The sequence below is a fragment of the Hesperophylax consimilis genome, chromosome 12 (assembly GCF_061612785.1).
Source record: "Hesperophylax consimilis isolate HC1 chromosome 12, BYU_Hcon_1.0, whole genome shotgun sequence".
Classification (NCBI taxonomy): domain Eukaryota; kingdom Metazoa; phylum Arthropoda; class Insecta; order Trichoptera; family Limnephilidae; genus Hesperophylax; species Hesperophylax consimilis.
Window position 1 is genome coordinate 28,209,521 of NC_142847.1, and position 18,259 is coordinate 28,227,779.

At 33.3% G+C, this 18,259-nt stretch overlaps 1 protein-coding gene across 1 annotated transcript in view; it reads right to left on the minus strand.

Annotated features, from left to right (window-relative positions):
• sn (fascin domain-containing protein singed) overlaps positions 1–18,259 on the minus strand; it is a 143,541-nt gene that overhangs the window by 64,956 nt on the left and 60,326 nt on the right. The window contains exon 2 of the mRNA XM_089637822.1: positions 1,067–1,305. Coding sequence (XP_089493948.1) covers positions 1,067–1,298 — 232 coding nt within the window. The 5' untranslated portion in view covers positions 1,299–1,305. The remainder of the gene's footprint in view (positions 1–1,066; positions 1,306–18,259) is intronic.

Sequence of the window (18,259 nt, forward strand, 5' to 3'; positions counted from 1 at the left end):
ATGTGTAATTGAAGTTATTTGTTGAGCGTGCAAACTCGGCCATCCTGACAAATCGGCAATTGCCGAGCACTTAATTGAATCATTTCTTCGAATTTGTTCTTGAACTCCTAGGAAGACCCAAATCGCACCGAGCACGCCTAATTACGGAGGCAATTGAAATACCCAAAACCCCCACTAATATTAATAGAGACGAAGGGGCTAAGCTTAAGTTCTTGGTATGCACTATTTTTGGTATATCGGCTACACCAAAACTAAATGCCGAAAACCACTTTAACCATAATTATCATACTGAAATATCAGCCCTTAGATGAGAGGATATCGCATCTACATACATAAGCACACACTTCACTACAATCTTTAATTACACATCTGCACTGATGATCAGACACTGAAACGCTTTCCGAAACGTTCCCTAAAGAAGGAGGTAGCGCAACACGGCATAATAACCTAAGAATAAATCACGATAACACTTTTGGCCGTGAAAATCTCAAATCATTCATGACAAATTCCAAACAACTTATTTGGGCGACTGTCTGTCTCAACGAATTATCATTGGATTCGATTAAGTACACTCAGAATTGATTATTCATTCCAATGCGAATTCTTCTTCGAAATGTTTCCAAAGGAATTCAATAAGTTATGTTCCAATGAATTTATACCGAATCTTATACTATATTAATATCTAAATACACATTCGATTGAAGATTGAAATATTTCAGTTACTGAAATAATGGTTCGAAATTAGAATCGATATGAATATTATCTTAGTGACTATACAGTTTAGGATTGTTGTAAACGGAAGTGGCGCTCTCTGTTATTTTCAAAATGAACCGTTGAAGTTTTCAAACTGCTAGCCCTTTATCTGCTAGTTCTAAATGAATATCTCGATAGTAACCTGTCACTATACGACAATAGTCAACTCCTATTGGAGAAAGAGGGAGAGGTTACACTGAGGTACGCCTTTACGACGCATATTATAACAAAAAGAGAGGATACAACGAAGCTCTCAGCGGGAGGACCACCTCCGAATAAGCAGAATGCATAAAAATTACAAAATAACACTCACTGTCTCCAGCATTGGACGCTGGTTCCAGGGTCCAGATCTGTTTCTTTTTCAAGCTGGTGCCGTTGGCGTTGATCTTGAAGCCGAAGGTCTCAGCTGTAAGATACTTGTAGCGGGCGTTGATCAAGCCGATGGTCCACCATCCTCGCTGCTGGTTCTGCGTGATGATGTCCCCGGTGGAGGCAGATCCGTTGGTGGGGCCGTCGTGGTGGCCGTTCAAACCGTTCATCGCCATTGTGGATCTGCAAAGAAGAGATCACATAAGAAGATGATAGAAGAAGTCGGGGACGCCCGAGGAAGACATGGCACCATCAAGTGAATCAAATTATAAGTCGGTTCATGTCAAGAATCAGAATAGCGATGTATGAATAAAAATGAAAAAATGAGTGTGTGCCGAGACAGAGTTCATCCTCTCTGCGAAGAACGGCTAGCTAGTCAGTTAGAAATGAAAAAATTACAATGTCTTAAATGTGGATTGAATTTGAAACAGTTGGAGGTATGTTAAAGAAAGAAGTAGGTGTGTATGTAGGTAACCAATGGGGGAAGAAAACGGTTCCACGACAAAACAAAACGGTGACTAAGCAGAACATTGAAAAAAAGAGTACAAAATACATAACCTAAGCTAATTAAGCTAGTCTTTTATCACTTTTATGTTACTCTGTTCTGTTTTATCCAGTTACCTCTTAAAACATGCATGCGTTGATGTAACCAAAGAAGAAGTAGGTAGGTACTCAATGGAGAGGTGATGACAAGATTTAACAAACTCTGTCACTACAAAAATAAATACAGTAATGTGTAATCTCAACATAAAAGTTAACTAACATTAATCTCGAAACCTTCAAGTTTATGTTGAAGTTATCAAAAGAGATGTTATTTAGCACCACCATACTCCGTATCATGTTGTGCTAAGATAACACTTCTATTCTGCCATGTGGTTTGCATAGCAGATCGTAGTGCCGCCCCATGCAGTAGTTGTACGGTACAAACAACTTGCAGCATTCCGGGAGGTATGGACTATCTATCAAATTATGCATAATTCTATACGCTGTTACCTCTAGGGCCCCACTCATTCTCGACTGGAGACAGGTAGCGAGTATCAGAGAGCCAATCTCCATGATGCATAAATTGTGGGTAATAAAATAAGCACGATACAACATGAATAGAAATTGGAAACACTGGTTCCAGACGGTTGGGACCAGTTGGGACTCCTGTGCGATTTCACAAAACAATCACGAAATCAGGCTTTGTTTAATAGAATTTAGAAATGGGACATGGCAAAAACATACTTCCTTTTTATCTAAACAAGTAATTAAAAGTGTATACAGGTTGGACAACTGTATTTAACCAAAGCCTCCTAGATCACAGGAGATCTAGGAGTATTTGATTTAACTACTGAGATTCTCTTTCCAATATTCAATGTACCCACAATAGACAATATATATAAAAAATATTCAATTCTACAAATTTATAAAGAAATACAGTTAAATAACTTACAATTCAATTCATCGGCAAGATATCAAAAAACTATCAAAATCCCAAAACTTAATACAAAGCACACACAAATACCTATCTCTATCTAGGTATAACATATTTTAACATCCTTCCATTATATCTAAAAAATATTGAAGATATTCAGGAATTTAAAATAAAATTAAAAAATTACCTAAAACTACTATAAAAGTCCATATCTTACTATTATTATTATTTCATTCAAATCTTGAAACTGTATTATTGATAAATCTTGCCTATTTCTTACTTATCCCTTTGGTTTTGCAAATATATTATTTACTTACATGATTCCATATAATTGAGCTAGGATTCACTCACCAAACACAAGATCCTCGTCTCTTTAAAAGCTATTATTATTTACCTTTATAACACTGTATAATATGTATAAATTGTTTATTTATTGTAAAAAACATACAAATATTAAATAAATAAAAATAAATAAATAAAAAACTGACTAAATAAATTTGTATGTTAAAAATACACAACTTCCGATATTCTACAATGACATGAGAAAAACGCAATGTACAAACTTTGGCGAAGATGCCCATCTAGCATTTCCTGAAAACCGGCAAATTGTCAACACATTGTTTAATTCCAGCTTTCTAATTTTGTGTGTTCATGAAGTAAGAAAAATTATACATAAAAATCATTGAACGAGATGCGAGATGCGTTAATTAATAATAATGCGAGATGCGTTGGTGTAGATGAAATCAAGTTCACAGTCAAACGGATGAATAACATATAGAAATTTCATAACTGTGTGAAAATGACGCAATAATACAATCATTTTTAAACACATTATTTTCTGATGGGTCTCAGAATACAATGGATACGAATTATGAGAAAGCAGGTCGGGATCTTGTGATTCGCAGAAGTTAAGTATTGAGTTAGTGGGAGATTATTGATGTTTATTTCAATTCACTATACTTCCTCTACACAAGTTTATTAGCAATTGATGTGCATTGATTATACTTCAAACCACAATATAAAATAATAATTACACGCGATTAAAACCGATGTTTTAACGGTGTTAAGCGAGATTAATTGTTGATTAGTTTATTATAAAGACGCAAGTCTTAAATCACTAGAAATAAATAACATCTGCAAAATATATGCAGTCGTCCAATAGGATATGCATTTAAATCTAACATTTACAAATGCAGAAACAGTTACATAAATCAGTTGAGTTTAATTAACGGTTTGACGTCGGTGATTATAATAATTATTGATTAAAGCGATTAATGAGTCTTCTGCATGGCATGGAAATCTGACACTAAACCGAGCATTGACACGCAAGATGGAGAAGCCCTTTAAAAGTGAATATGTAGATATCCTTAAACTATCCTGGACAGAAAGGGTAAATAAACATACATTTTGTGTATTCGATCAAAAAAGAATAATACTCCATGCCTCGGTTACATCACGAGGAGTGACAAATATTATACGATCATCCATTGTTAATTCAGGGAAGTATTGTTAAAATACATACGTATCACATTACTAAATATGACTTTGAAACCTAAGTAACTGGTAGGAGTGCCTTTTCTAGGTTGAATCCCATATAATGGAGATATCCTCGACGAAAGCCCACCTCCAATATGACAAGACTTAGAAGAAGAATCAACGAAAAGAATAGTACCTAACAGTTCATTGGTAACTATCGGCAGCTGTGCAATCTGTATAAACTCTGTGTAACCACTAACCAGGGGATAGGCGCATTGACAAGGCTTAAACCAGTTTGCCGTAAACTCGTAGCTCGCGGAACAGAGAATGACCTCAATATAGGTTCAAGGTAATATGCAGTTTCCATCCATTGATTCGGAAGTAAACGTACCTTTGCTCGAATAGAAATTATTCCCTTTTACATAGAGAGAAAGAACTGGTGGTTTTGTTTGTAAATTTTATTCCAAGGTTTATACAATGCTTTGTGGTACAATAGTGGGTCAAACACATATTTATCAAATGCAATGTTTGATTGTGTCAAAATGTAACGGATGTTGTGGTTTGGCAAGTGGATTTTAAAGTTATTTTTAAGTGCAGTGAATCGCAATAAAATTATATTGTATTTTTGCGAAGATTCAGCACACACAAAAAAGCAAAGCTATAAAAATATTTTTTTTATGTATTAAATAATTTCAAACGCAATGAATGGGTTGAACGAATTGATGGCAGACTTTTCAACAGAGTTAGAAAACCGTAAACCAGAACTAATCCTAATTAATTGAGATCAAAAACTTAAATGTCAAGAGCATATGAGCGAATATCTAAATGCAACAGACGAGAAAGCGTAGATCTAAATCACGGTGAACAATGAACGCAATATGGCAGTCGGGGAACCACGACGCGAGACGAGGCCGTTGTTTAGCTCTCCGATAAAAACCGTCTCATTTTAATTATTAACAGCAATTGCTGCTAGATGAACGACGATCTACAGATCTTTAGAAATCTTAATTGACTCGCGAGGAATCACCACATGGCACGTCAAAACTATCGGGAGTTTTGCAAAGCGGAATACCGCAAGGTCAAGCTAGTGAACCACTTCTACGGATCGGACTTCTTTTTTATGAAGCCGGCTAGACATTTTGTTCATTGGAAAAGTATTCTATAGCGAAAAAGCTTATATGCAACTATTGGTGATGGAATTCTCTATCAAATATGGTACGTGCTACTCAAGGAAATAACTTCCAAACCGTAAACCTATAAAACAACTTTTCAATAGCGCAATATTCTTTTGCTTTTACTTTAGGGCGATCTTCGCATATCATTCATCACACTCCTACCAGTAACGTAGGTTTCTAAGTATTGAGATATAAGCGAAATATAGAAATCATTTGAATAAATTTATATTTCAGATGATACTTCGAATGCAAAACAATTTAATTAGGTATAATCGCGTAATTGGGCAGCTAATAATCACTTTAATGTTGCTAACTGGCAGCGTTGGATCTAGCATTAAATTTGAATAGCAAAATTAAAACATTTATTAGACGCTTTATTGGATCTTTGAAGCAGGACTGCTAGAAATTGATGCAGCTTATTCGAAATTTATGCAAATGATTATGTTAATGAGCTAAATAAATTGTGACATTATGCAAGAAACAACGCCAAGAGAAATCTTCAGTAAGGCAATTGAAAATTTATTTAAAAAACATTTAATGCATATTTTTATCTACTACGGTTTAAATGACAACTGAATACACAAACTAATTAGAAAATTATTCCTACGTTAAAAACATAAATTGATTTTATGTAGAATCGAGTTGATAATAATAATATACCGAATACATTTAAAATGAGATGAAACAGATTTTCACACAATAATAATCATTTCCATAAAGCGTTGACCTGATACAAAATATCTTCACGTTTCCAGATCTCGTTACTATGTATATTTATATATGATATTACATTTCAAGTCTTTGAGTGCGACACGAAGATCTGCGGTAAAAAGGTCTAGATAGTTGTAGGAATGAAAAGTGAGACCAGGATGTTGGTAATAGGTATGTCTTTTTAAAAATTTAAAAAAAAGTAATTAGTAACTGGCTTGAAAGATCTGGACGTACAGCGTCATTGGCTTCCAAGTGACCGCGAAATCCGAGTTTCATAATAACCTACCATGCACTGGTTGGTTGCACTGAGATGAGCTGGAACAGGATTACCGGAGAGATATTCATGGACCGTATCAGCAGAACGAAGCTATCGGAGATACAAAAATTAAAGGTTGATTAAGAGTAAAGTTAGGAGGTAACGTTACGACCAGCCGATCGGGGAAGGGGAACAAACCAAGTTTTCCCTTTCTGTGATTAAATGAATCTGACAGTATACAGGCAACTCGTATTGTAATATCACTATTTAGTACTCGAAATAAAAATCTGCTTACGAATTACGGGTCTTTTTTAAAATGAGATGGATTTGCAATGGTACGGCAATGCTTGCTGCGTAAAAAAATTAACTACAAATCACGTAAACAAAAATTCGGGATTGTTTACAAAATGTAATATTTTTTTAAACTAATTAGTTAGACACTGTAACAAATTTGTTATAATTTACCCACCTCACTCACTTTTTAGCGTCACTAAGCCAGGCGGTTCGTTTAAAAACGAACATTCAGATCCTGCTTAGAAAGGTCCCATAATGTACTGCGCTGCTAATCTTTGCGTTACTTTGGCAAACTTTATTTTTCAGGGTCTGGTTATTTCAATGTGCGCTCTTCGGCGGTCAACGTATTTATTCAAAGCATTCTCGAGCCCTCCTGATGCCCGACATATGGTCACGTGGTTTACCCCCAGCTCGTCCGTCAATTTGGATTTCTATGGTAAAAGTTATAAATGATAAAGGTGTGCAGATGAAAAAAGATGTTTACTGGAAAGAACGAAAGAATAAATTCTTTACTTGCCAGAAATAGAAACGATTTGGGGGATAGGAAATAAGCTAATTTATTTATATAAAAGGATATCTTATATAAGGAACGGAAGAAAAATAAGGCAAACGAAATAGGATTTTAAAAACACAACTGATTCCCTTATCTGCCGAATTATGACGGGCCGATCAAATTTCAATGTTCATTTTCGGGTTCTCTGAAAGTTCTATTCAACTTCTGTTATTATATCATTATAACCTAGTTGCATGACAGAACAGAATTTAATAACAGAACTTGGAAAAATATTTCACAGAACTAGAAAATTAACTTTGAAATTTGAAGAATTGTTCGAATTCTCCGAAACAACCCCTCCTAACCCGCATCAGCAGATTCCACACATTATGATTATTTAAAAACTGATATTAGTGTGGTTCCAATAAATGAATGGAAATCAATAAGATTATTTAGCGAAATGGAAGTAGCTAAAACAGAACATGCTCAAGCATACAGAAATAACAAGATCAATGCACCGTTCTTCCTGTTGCAGCAAGGAGTTTAAAGTACTACCAGGTCCTGTTTTTGCACGTTATCTTTGAAAAGACGTAAAGTTGTATGAAAACCGGTTTAGAGAAAATTCGTAGTACGAATATTATCAGCGAATTAAGCCAAGCATGAACATTAGAAACATTTTACGAAAGTTTCTGTTGCTACAACCGAAATATCAGCGCACTTTCGAGTTACTTTGATCACCGTTTATTATTAATTAATCTAGTTATTTAGAATAAACATTTCACTATGTAATTTGTAGTAATTATGAGTTTAAATTAATGCATTACATATTTAAATAAATGGTCGTATCGTGGCGTAAAATGTGTAAATCTCTGTTCCGCTAACTGAGTACCCCAAATAATCGTGGTTGATCGACTACTTTTACCGGTACACACTTTTATTCACACTTTGTTTTCTCTTTTCTCACTTTTAGACCCTGTTTTCGTATGAAGATGTGAATCCATCGGACAACTGGAACACACTGTCGACTTTCCCGTTAAATATTACGCACGATATCAATAAATTAAAACCACGTCAAGCCACGAAATCAAACGTTTAAGACAAAATGTATCAAATTACTGACCAGCGCAGATTTCTACAACAAGCATATTATTTGAGCAGGTAAAATATCCAGACCGCAATAAAAACGTATAATGAACATTTATAAGTACTGATGCAGGAAATTTTCAAAAACATGTAATAAGTTTTAGCGATTTACATTTTACGGAAATTGCAGCCAAGCCTTACTGAGCCTAGGGGTGGTAATATAGATATTAATCTGTAGAATTCTCAACAAACATAAAGTCTCTATAATTTATACGCACCATAATTCCTGTTCGTAAGACTACAAGTTAAACTTTGCCTACATTGTAATTCCCGGTTCATACTAGGAGAGAAAAAGCTCTAGGCGTTTTTTAAAACAATGTTTACCTCTTGAAAAGGAACAGTTAAAAAGGCGCCGGTAGCTTTTTCACCCTCTACGTGAACAGGGTGTTTAAATCAAACAAAGATAAGAAAAACGGTTCTTGTTGGTGTGCTCAAAGGTATATGCATTGCTCTAAAAACATTATTTATATTTAAAAGTTGTGCTGAGCTGAAAATAATTGCGTTGATCGATAAATTACGAACTGAAAAAAACTGCGCTAATTTATTAAACAAGCTGAGATTTTCTACTTAATTGAAAACATCCCAGAATTGCCTGCTTAGATGCAATTTTATAGCCATTAATACTGAATTATTGCCTGACGCCAGAGGTCAGAGAGATTTATTGAATAAAAAAAACAATAAGAATGTATAATTATTGATAATTTAAAATACCTGTTGTAAGATTTAGGGTATTATGAGGCGTGTCTAGTTATTGTCGGGGATAGTGACAAAAAATAACTAATAAGATTGAATGAATATCTTATGATCAAATCAAAACCGCGTCTATGTATTTATTAGTGGATATAAAATAAAATGCAGTTTCATTGATTTCAGTTCAAATTATTTAATTGTATGATGGACGAGGTTAAGACCTAGATAAGAAAAAGACAATAAATATTTTAATATGACTTGAAGATAAAATTATCTGGAAGACTATTGAAAATATATTATAGAAAAAAAACTCGATAAACAGCATTGAGTGTCATCAACCTCTTGGGTTATTTATGATTTACAAAATTTTGCGTTAGGAAATTAACCATTATATTCGGTACATTTGATTGTATACCTCGGTCCACGCGAAATGCAAAGCTTTACAAAGTAGCCGATCTTTGTTTCTACGCCAAAAAGCAATCAGCAAACATAATGGTATATGTGAACCAAAAATCATTGAATTTCAATAAAGAAATGAGGTGTAATTATTGTTAAATTTTTCGAATAACTAATGGAGTCAACATGTTATTATCTTGGCTGGTTTGTAACATAGATTTTTTTAATTTTTTAATGTGAATACCGCACAAGAGTCCCAACCGTCCGGAGCCTGTGAGACTATGGCAACCCCAATCAGGGTATTTTGTGAGGCTGAAGGTAGAGGGGAGGGGAAAAGGAAGGTGTTGGAGTACCTGGCTATTCAGATATGGTCACCAAACACAGCAACGTTTCAATTCTGAATGATGGCCAATATGTCAAATGAAGGCGATACGGAGTGTATCTTCCACTCTGGAACGTGACGCAAGTGTACTGGATATTATATTTAATGAATAAACTGTGAAATAACACAAATTAATTGATAATGAAATTTACTTGCGGCTGCCGGGATTTGTACCCTCGACCTTCGGATGGCTAGTTGAAAGCCTTACCCCTCGACCACAGAGGACGTCAAAAATCAATGTGTTGAGTTTAATCTCTGTACAAGCCCTACGTCATAGTACAAGCCACAATAATTACAGCAATTAATTAATTGAAGAAAGAAGAAATATAATAACAATATTTTTTATTTGAATTCCATACATTACAAGCAAATAAATGTATAATACAAAAATATAAGAAATATATTTATGCTAGTCTCACACGAGCATTATACTTTCATAACAGATGTGGGCTTGGACGGTTTCATCATATCGTTCGAATGACATTCGAACTCTCATTTTATTCAGAAATTCGGAAAAAGTTTTTTTTTCCATTATTTCTGGCTTTCACCCTTCAAGGGTGTTCTTGGCCATCATTTAAAATTATTGAGAAATGAAAGATGAATTTAAATATTAATTTTATTTAAATAGGCAAATTTCAAAATTATAATGAAAATTGGAGTCGAGTTCAGACTTAGAAGAGATGAGATGTTGAATGGAGGGGAGGCGATTTTAGATAAGGCTTGATAGAAGAGAGGATATATAATTAAATATACTTCCTCCTCATGTACCCTTAAAAATTGAAAATAACAACCTGCAAATCCTGATACAGGAGAAATATCTTGGACTGTGCATTGATAAACACCTAACTTTTAAACAGCATATTCAAGATATTAAAGATAAAATCACCCCCTTAATTAGCGTATTCAGCCGAATATCATATCTGTTACACAATAAAATTAAAAAAGATTTATATTATAGCCTCGTACACTCACATTTAAACTACTTGGTTGAAATCTGGGGAAATACATGTGAAACATATATAAACGAACTACAGGTAACACAAAACAAAGTAATCAAAAAACTATTTCACTTCAAATCTAGAACATCAACAAAAAAATTATGTATGGAAACAAAGCTATTAAAATTAAGAAAATTATATGAATATAATACATGTCTTCTTATTTACAAAATAAATAATAAACTCATACATACAAATACAGAACTCATTAAAACGTCCCAAGTACACACACACTTTACACGGCAACACGATAAAATACATTTAAACACCATACATACTCATTATGGCAAGCAATCCATTGGTCACGAGGGAAGCAACATACACAATTGCCTCCCAGACGAAATTAAAAATGAAAAAAATATAGGTACATTTAAAAAAAATTGTTCAGTTTTATGCTCAATCAACAAAACAATGAAAGTGAATAATATCAGTGTGTAATATATTTATGTGTAATATATATGTTATTTCTGGTTAAATAAGTGAAAAATGTAATTTTCTTTTATCTAGAATAAAAAAAAAAAAAAAAAAAAAAAAAAAATATTTGTTTAGAGAGGGACAACCAAAAAATATGTGATCTAAAGTTCCCACTTCTAGACCACAGAATGTACAATCTGGGGAGTCAAGGACGTGAATTTTAAAATGATGGGAAGGAACGGAACAATGTCCGATCCTCATTCGAATAAGTGAAGAAATTTCTTTTTTGGAAAAATGAGGGAATTGCTGAAACCATGGTTTTGATGGAATAGTCCTTTGTATTGAGGCATAGCAGGCTCCCTTGGATTGACTAGCAATGCGCCAATACTCCGACCAAACATTGCGGGATCTATCTTTGATGATGGAAAAAATGTCAGATAGGGGAATGTGGTTTACGAGGGTAACAACAGGGTTGGACGCTCCTTGTTTTGCCAAGGCATCCGCAATATCATTACCCATGACACCAACATGTCCAGGAATTCAAATCAGAGTTACAGTTTTACCAGAGCTTTGAATGGAGGCTATCATCTCTCGAATAAGGCATACAAAATGATCATCAGGATGAAGAAGAGGACTGGATTTAAGTTTTTGGATGGAACTGAGAGAGTCAGAGAACGAGGGAATGTTCAAAATTATTTTTGATTATACATTTGAGAGATTCTATTATTGCAATGCACTTGGCTGAAAATATTGAAAATTGATTTGAAATTGATTGAAATATGAAAGTTATTTATCTTTTTTTTACTCCTACCATCATGTTGAATTACTTCCTGAAGTTAGTGCACTTTACCCCCGGATACCCTGTACTTAAGGAAAGTAAACTTTTAAATTCTTTACAATAATATTATTTTCATTTTAAAAATGCACCCAGTTTTAAGTACTCTAGAATTCACAACCTCAAAACTTTACACCAAGACATACATAACACCGAACAACGCCGGGTACACGTCAGCTAGTTCTTTACAAAAATCTCAGAAGGTACTGAACTAACACATGGAAGCTAGAGAAAAGAAATTACTTAACTCAGACATTCTATCAATTTCGCTAGAGAGAATTCTCACGAATTTGAAGTAGTCTGCAAATCACAAACCCTCGGGGGTGGCACGCCAAGTCTGCATTAAACATGGCGTCTGAGGCAAACGGTGATTAAAATAATGTCAATGTCAAAACTCTAGCCAATACTTTTTGCCAACATATCCCTAGAGACCTGACACACGAGAGATACGCAGAGAAACGTAGGAATCAAGTAACTGTTCATTATTGTTAAAAGGGTTGGAATAATTTATTAAATTTATATTGACTGAAATATGATACGAATAGTAACAATATGAATTCCTATTGATTACATTAATTATGTCAGTTTGATGAATCAATTGCATCTAATAACACTGTCTGACAGGAGAATTATTTCAGACCTGGTTGTGTTATACAGAGTCATTAACAACTTAATTGATAGTCCTGCCATCCTTGCCACTATTAAACTACATGTGCCGACTAGGAATACAAGACAAAATATAACATTCTTCTGTAATACATACTCGACCAACTATCAGACACACTCACTGACCAATAGGATGCATGATCTGGGCAACAAGTATGGGGGTGCTATTGATTTATTTATTGACTCCATATATAGAATTAAGCATAATCTACACCAACACTTTGTTGAATCCTACAAATTAGAGTGGCGTTGGTAAATTAGTTTTAATGATTTGTCTTATATGTAGTTTTCTTGTAATTTCTTTTTTACTTTATGTTACTCTTACGTTTTACTAATATTGCTTCATATTTTTTAATATTTTCTCACTATACTTGTAATCACAATTTTACAAGTGTGTATTTTGTACCTTCTTTAAAATGGATTACATCTATTTACCGTCAATATCTCCTGTATAATGCATATTCTCCTATGTACACTGCATCATGTATCACTTCTATGTAAAAGCCTTTTTAGGCGTATAAATAAATAAATATATAAATAAATAAACATTTGAATATGTTGATCGTGGTATCTAATATCATAAAACGATTATGAAACGGCGAAAATGACGTTCAACAGTTCTGAGGGCATGTCAGCTTGATAAAGTCAATGGTGGCATATTTAATATATGAAGGGTAATACGAATAATTGATTATTAAAACACGATGAAACAAGATAGGGTTAATCTAATTCAAGGGAAAGTGTAAATTGTAAGTCGATCAGACTACTTCGTTTGGACCCACACAATATACACAGTATTGCGCGTTTAGTGTAATTAGAACACGTTTCCTTCGACATACGCATTACAATTAAATACATAACTCCATATATTTTATATTTGGATTCTAATTATTTTATTTAATAACGGTTCAATCGTCAACACTTCCAATTTCTTTAGTTTTTTTTATAAAATTTTTACCTATTGTTTCGTTATTATTCAAATGGCAGTAATGATAGTATGATAGTAAAATTTGGAAACAACAATATTAATTGTCTTTACCCATAACAGATTTTATTTTATTTAGACCTGTCATTTGGTTAGAGAAAGATTCCGGAAATGTTTCTATATTTTAATTTATTATTTATTTATTTATTTATTCATTTTTGGGAAAATCAACAGTTTACATTTTTACAGATTGTACATAAGTAAAATAGCCAAAATAAAACCAATTACGGATTTCCTCCTTGTGATTTTACGTAAGACAGCATTAGAAAATTATAAAATTAAAATTATAAATTTAAACATAATTATGTTTATGTACACGAAATAATAAAACCTTGAAATGAAAAGTCAAACAAACAGTTTGAGAGAACGAATAATAGAACGAAACAGAGAACGAAACCAGAATACTCGAATTCTTAGTAGCAAGATCCATGGATCTTACATTTTAAAGACGAGTAAGCAGTTAGTCGTCACGGCAAAGCCAAAAGACGCACTTACACCCGATAATGATGCTCCGTATTCTATTCTATGTGAAACTGTTAAATTATACGGTAAACTGGACCAGAAATATGACTTGAACAATGCGATGACGAAATCATATATCGTATCCTTGATAGTGATTTGGTACCTATACCAGGGTTCGGCGCCGGCCAAGCGGAGAAACGATCACATTGTCGGGTGTTCCAGTACAATGCTCCACGCTACAGCGCCAGTGGCAGTGACATGCTTGACCCTGAAAGGTTCAGGTCGTCACTAATCGACTTCTCTTCTATAATACCTATTATCCATAATAACGGAAAGGAACATGGAAAGAGCGATGTATCATTGTGTATGATACAATGCTAGCAAATGGTGATAAAAAATAAGCGAACAAGAATAGAAATAAGAAAGATGCATTAAAACAGAATACTCGTACAGTCAAATCAGAAACTCCAGAATGATGGAGTTTCAACCAATATTCATTCAGGTAATTGATTCAACTTTCTCGTTATGCATCAATGAAAACAAAAAGCTACGCATTGAGAGGTCGCCTAATATGTACATAATTTGTATTTGTATTTTTTATTTTAGTTTATTGGGGAAACTAACAGTTTTACAAATTTATATGATTAATTACATTTTACATGTTGCATTAACCAGTGAAGTTTCCACATGAAATTCACGTTACATACAGAAAAAACATAAATAAACAGAAAAACATAAAAACACCTTAGTGAAAATAACTACGATATCTTACTCACATCAGGGGAGAGGGAACTAATTTAAAATTTGGTTTTATTTTCTCCAATATTAATTTTGTAAACTTAACGAAGTACAATTGGAAAATGGTATGGATTTTTTAAGAATGAAAGATCATTTTTTTAAAGAATATCTATAAGAAGTTTTATGTCTATTGAAAAAATCTACTTGAATGATTTTTTTAGGACTTGACAGAATTAGTTTTGACTTACAAGATAAAACATTGTAATCTCTGAAATCATTGAAAATTTTTAATATTTTTTGTGGAAGAAACAAAAGAATGAAGAAGAATCGAAACGAATCTATATCTATATCGGCAATCGACAAAATATTTAAATTAAGGCATAACGAAAAACATGAGGACTCGAAAATATGACGATTGGACTTACGAAGATTTAGCCAGATTCTTTTAAAAAGGTAACTTTTTACATCAAATATTTCTTCAATCTATTGGACCAAATAAACGAAGAATGAAGTGTACTTTTACAAATAACACACAAAAGATGTCAAATGAAGAAATATTACATTAAAATGTGGTTCGATCACGAACTCGAATAAATCTAGTATTTTATAAGATAATTTTATGGGAAATAAGAATAAATTATTTCTCAGGATAAAAAATGTGATGTTTTTCGGTTTTGTTATATTGCTTTACAAACTTCACACCATCCACATGAAAAAGTTTGCATTGCTCATTAAAATAACAAGAATGAAAATAAATTGCCTTACTTCACATGTTTAATTGACACGTCCAAAGAAACGCGATGCTATTACTTCAACGCGAGACGAAATTCCATGGATAGAGACAAGACACATGAACTGTCAGCTATGGGACATTTTGTTGAGTAAAAGCAAGGGAGACATGGCAACGTGGAAGTTACAAGAGACAGCAAACATCAACTACCACCATAGACACTACCACAGAAGATGTGGCCAGCTTCTTCAATTGGAAATATTTTACATTCACGGAGAGAAAAAATAATAAGTGTAATCTTTGAAAATCGTTAAGGCGAAGCTTAATGCCAAATCACTGTTTTGATTAATCTTTATAACGAATTGGTGTACATTATGAAAACCAAAAAATATGCTTTAGTTAAATTGAAGGTTTTCCTATCGCTTCCTTTGAGTAGAATATAAATAAAAAAATATGTTAGTCAATAAAAATATAAATGCAAACTACTAAAATTTTTTTTTTTCAATAGAAATGTATGAACCCGTAAAGGAAACAACTTTTAAAAAATACAGTTTTATAGCTAAGATTATCTGTGACAGTTTCACTTGATTAACTTTTTTGCTTTCTTATAAAATTATTTACAAATTAAGTAAAAACCATTTTTTTTCTTGAAATCGAACTTTTCTAGACTCTGTTGGTCAAGCGATTTTAATGCCTATTACATACGATATAAGGTATACCAAGAATACACACATTTTTGGCTTGTAGCTTCCTCTTAAGAGCTTTTCAAAATGCATCCCCAAATGGGGTATGTTGTGAGGTTGAAGGTAGTGGTGAGGAGGGAGGTGGGGTGGTACCTGGCTATTCAGATCTGGTCACCAGACACGGCCAAAGCCATCACAAGCAACGTTTCAATTCTGAGTGGTGTCTTACACCAGAGCGATACTGATAATATCTTCCACTGAAGAACATTATATATTAATTCAAATGAGTAAATTGTGAAATACATAAATCAATCCAATCAAATTTATTTGCTCACTCCGGGAATTGAACCCGTTACCTCCAGCTTGCTAGTTGAGAGCCTTGCCCCTCGACCACGGAGGCCATCAGAAGTAGCTATTACATAAGCAGCGGTATTGTGTATACTTATTGTGGGGAATGCAGAATGAGGGTAGAGTGTGTACGTGTAAAGGCTTAGCAGTGCGGGAATAAACGCTAATGCCTTCCGTCCTAGTCTTCTCGGGTATGGAAGAACGTTTAACGTAGGTAATAATTGCAGTGCAATCATTTACATCACTCGGAATAAACTAGAAAGCATGTCCTTAGGTAAAATAATAATGGGAAACTACATAAAAAAATAAGTATGCGAAGTTCAGGATTAGGAGCAAGTAGAAACTAAAAATAAAATCCTAAATATAACGAAAACTATTAGGTACATGTGACATTGAAGAGGCGCAATATTTATCTGCCTATAATGCGAACGATTTACTATGTGCATCACGAATAGATAAGATAAGAAAGGATTATTAATCCATTTCCATATTGAATATAGAAATATTTTTATTATTAGTGAAATACGAAGTGAATAAAACTGTTGTAAGATTCATGTTGTTGCTATTTTGAATAATTGTATCATTCTTCCTGGTTTGTTTATAATAGATACCTATTGTGCCACGACATCCACCGTGGATTTCCTATTGCTCACCGTACTTGCCTCGATTTTATGGTGTTTTGAAACTAAATATTGGATACTTATTGTTTTTGTGAATTCGTAGAACTCCAATTAATGTTTATTTAAATTAAATGTAAATCAAATTTAATACTATCATTATTAATTTCTGCAGGTATTTTTTGGTTTTTGTTATTGTTACAGCTGTTTAGGCTTTCAAGACCATTTTCAAACTGTCAAAACTGCAAAACTAAATATTAGAGAAAAAAAAACATTTCTCCGAATATAAGTAGCTAGTAGCTAGCTATCCTAGGGAAAATGTATAGGATAGATACATATTTTTTGTTATAAATATACAAACCCTTTATCTGGTAAGACGTTAAAATTTACAAAAAACATCTTTTTGCAAAAAAAAATAAGTTTTTTCTAAAATACTGTCAGGTGGCGTACGGCAGGAAATTGGCATTGTAAGTACGGGTTGCTTCACAGAATTTGAACAATTTATCAAATTTCAAAGATAATTTTGAAAAAAAAAGTTATTATAAGCAATAATTAGTCGCCTGTAATATCAAAAGACACACACATACTTGGGACCTAAACTGTACAACAAAATCCCCCCTAAATTAAACATAAAATCTTGTAATATTTCCTACATAGGCCCAATAATAACTAAATGGTTGATTAGACTGGGTAGAGGAGAATCTGAAAAAATGTCAAAAAACGTCACATAATAAATAGACATAGACTAATCACACACTATATGTATCTTCCACTATTCTAATTATTGCTCGTACACAACAGCTCAAGTTCGATTATATCAAGATTGTAACGATTAAACATCACAAATTAAAACATTAATGAGATATATTATAGACATAGACAAATCACACACTTACTTTCACATATTTTGGTTCCTTGGAAAGGGAAATTTGCCTAGTTAGGAACCAATAATTTCGACCTGATAAGGTACAATAATCTATAATCACTAAAAATATTTTAATTATACCTTGTATCATATTGTACTGTGTGTAAATCTAAAGGAATAAATAAATAAAAATAAAATATCTCCCGAGTAAAAATAAATGCCGCCGACGGGAATTGAACCGCGCCTTCTGATGTCCGGTCAGACGCTCTGGACCACTGAGCCACGTTGCTTATTATATTTTTTCACCTGTAAACAACCAACTTTATTTTTGTAGGAAAGGCTTTGTTAGTGCTAAATTTCCCA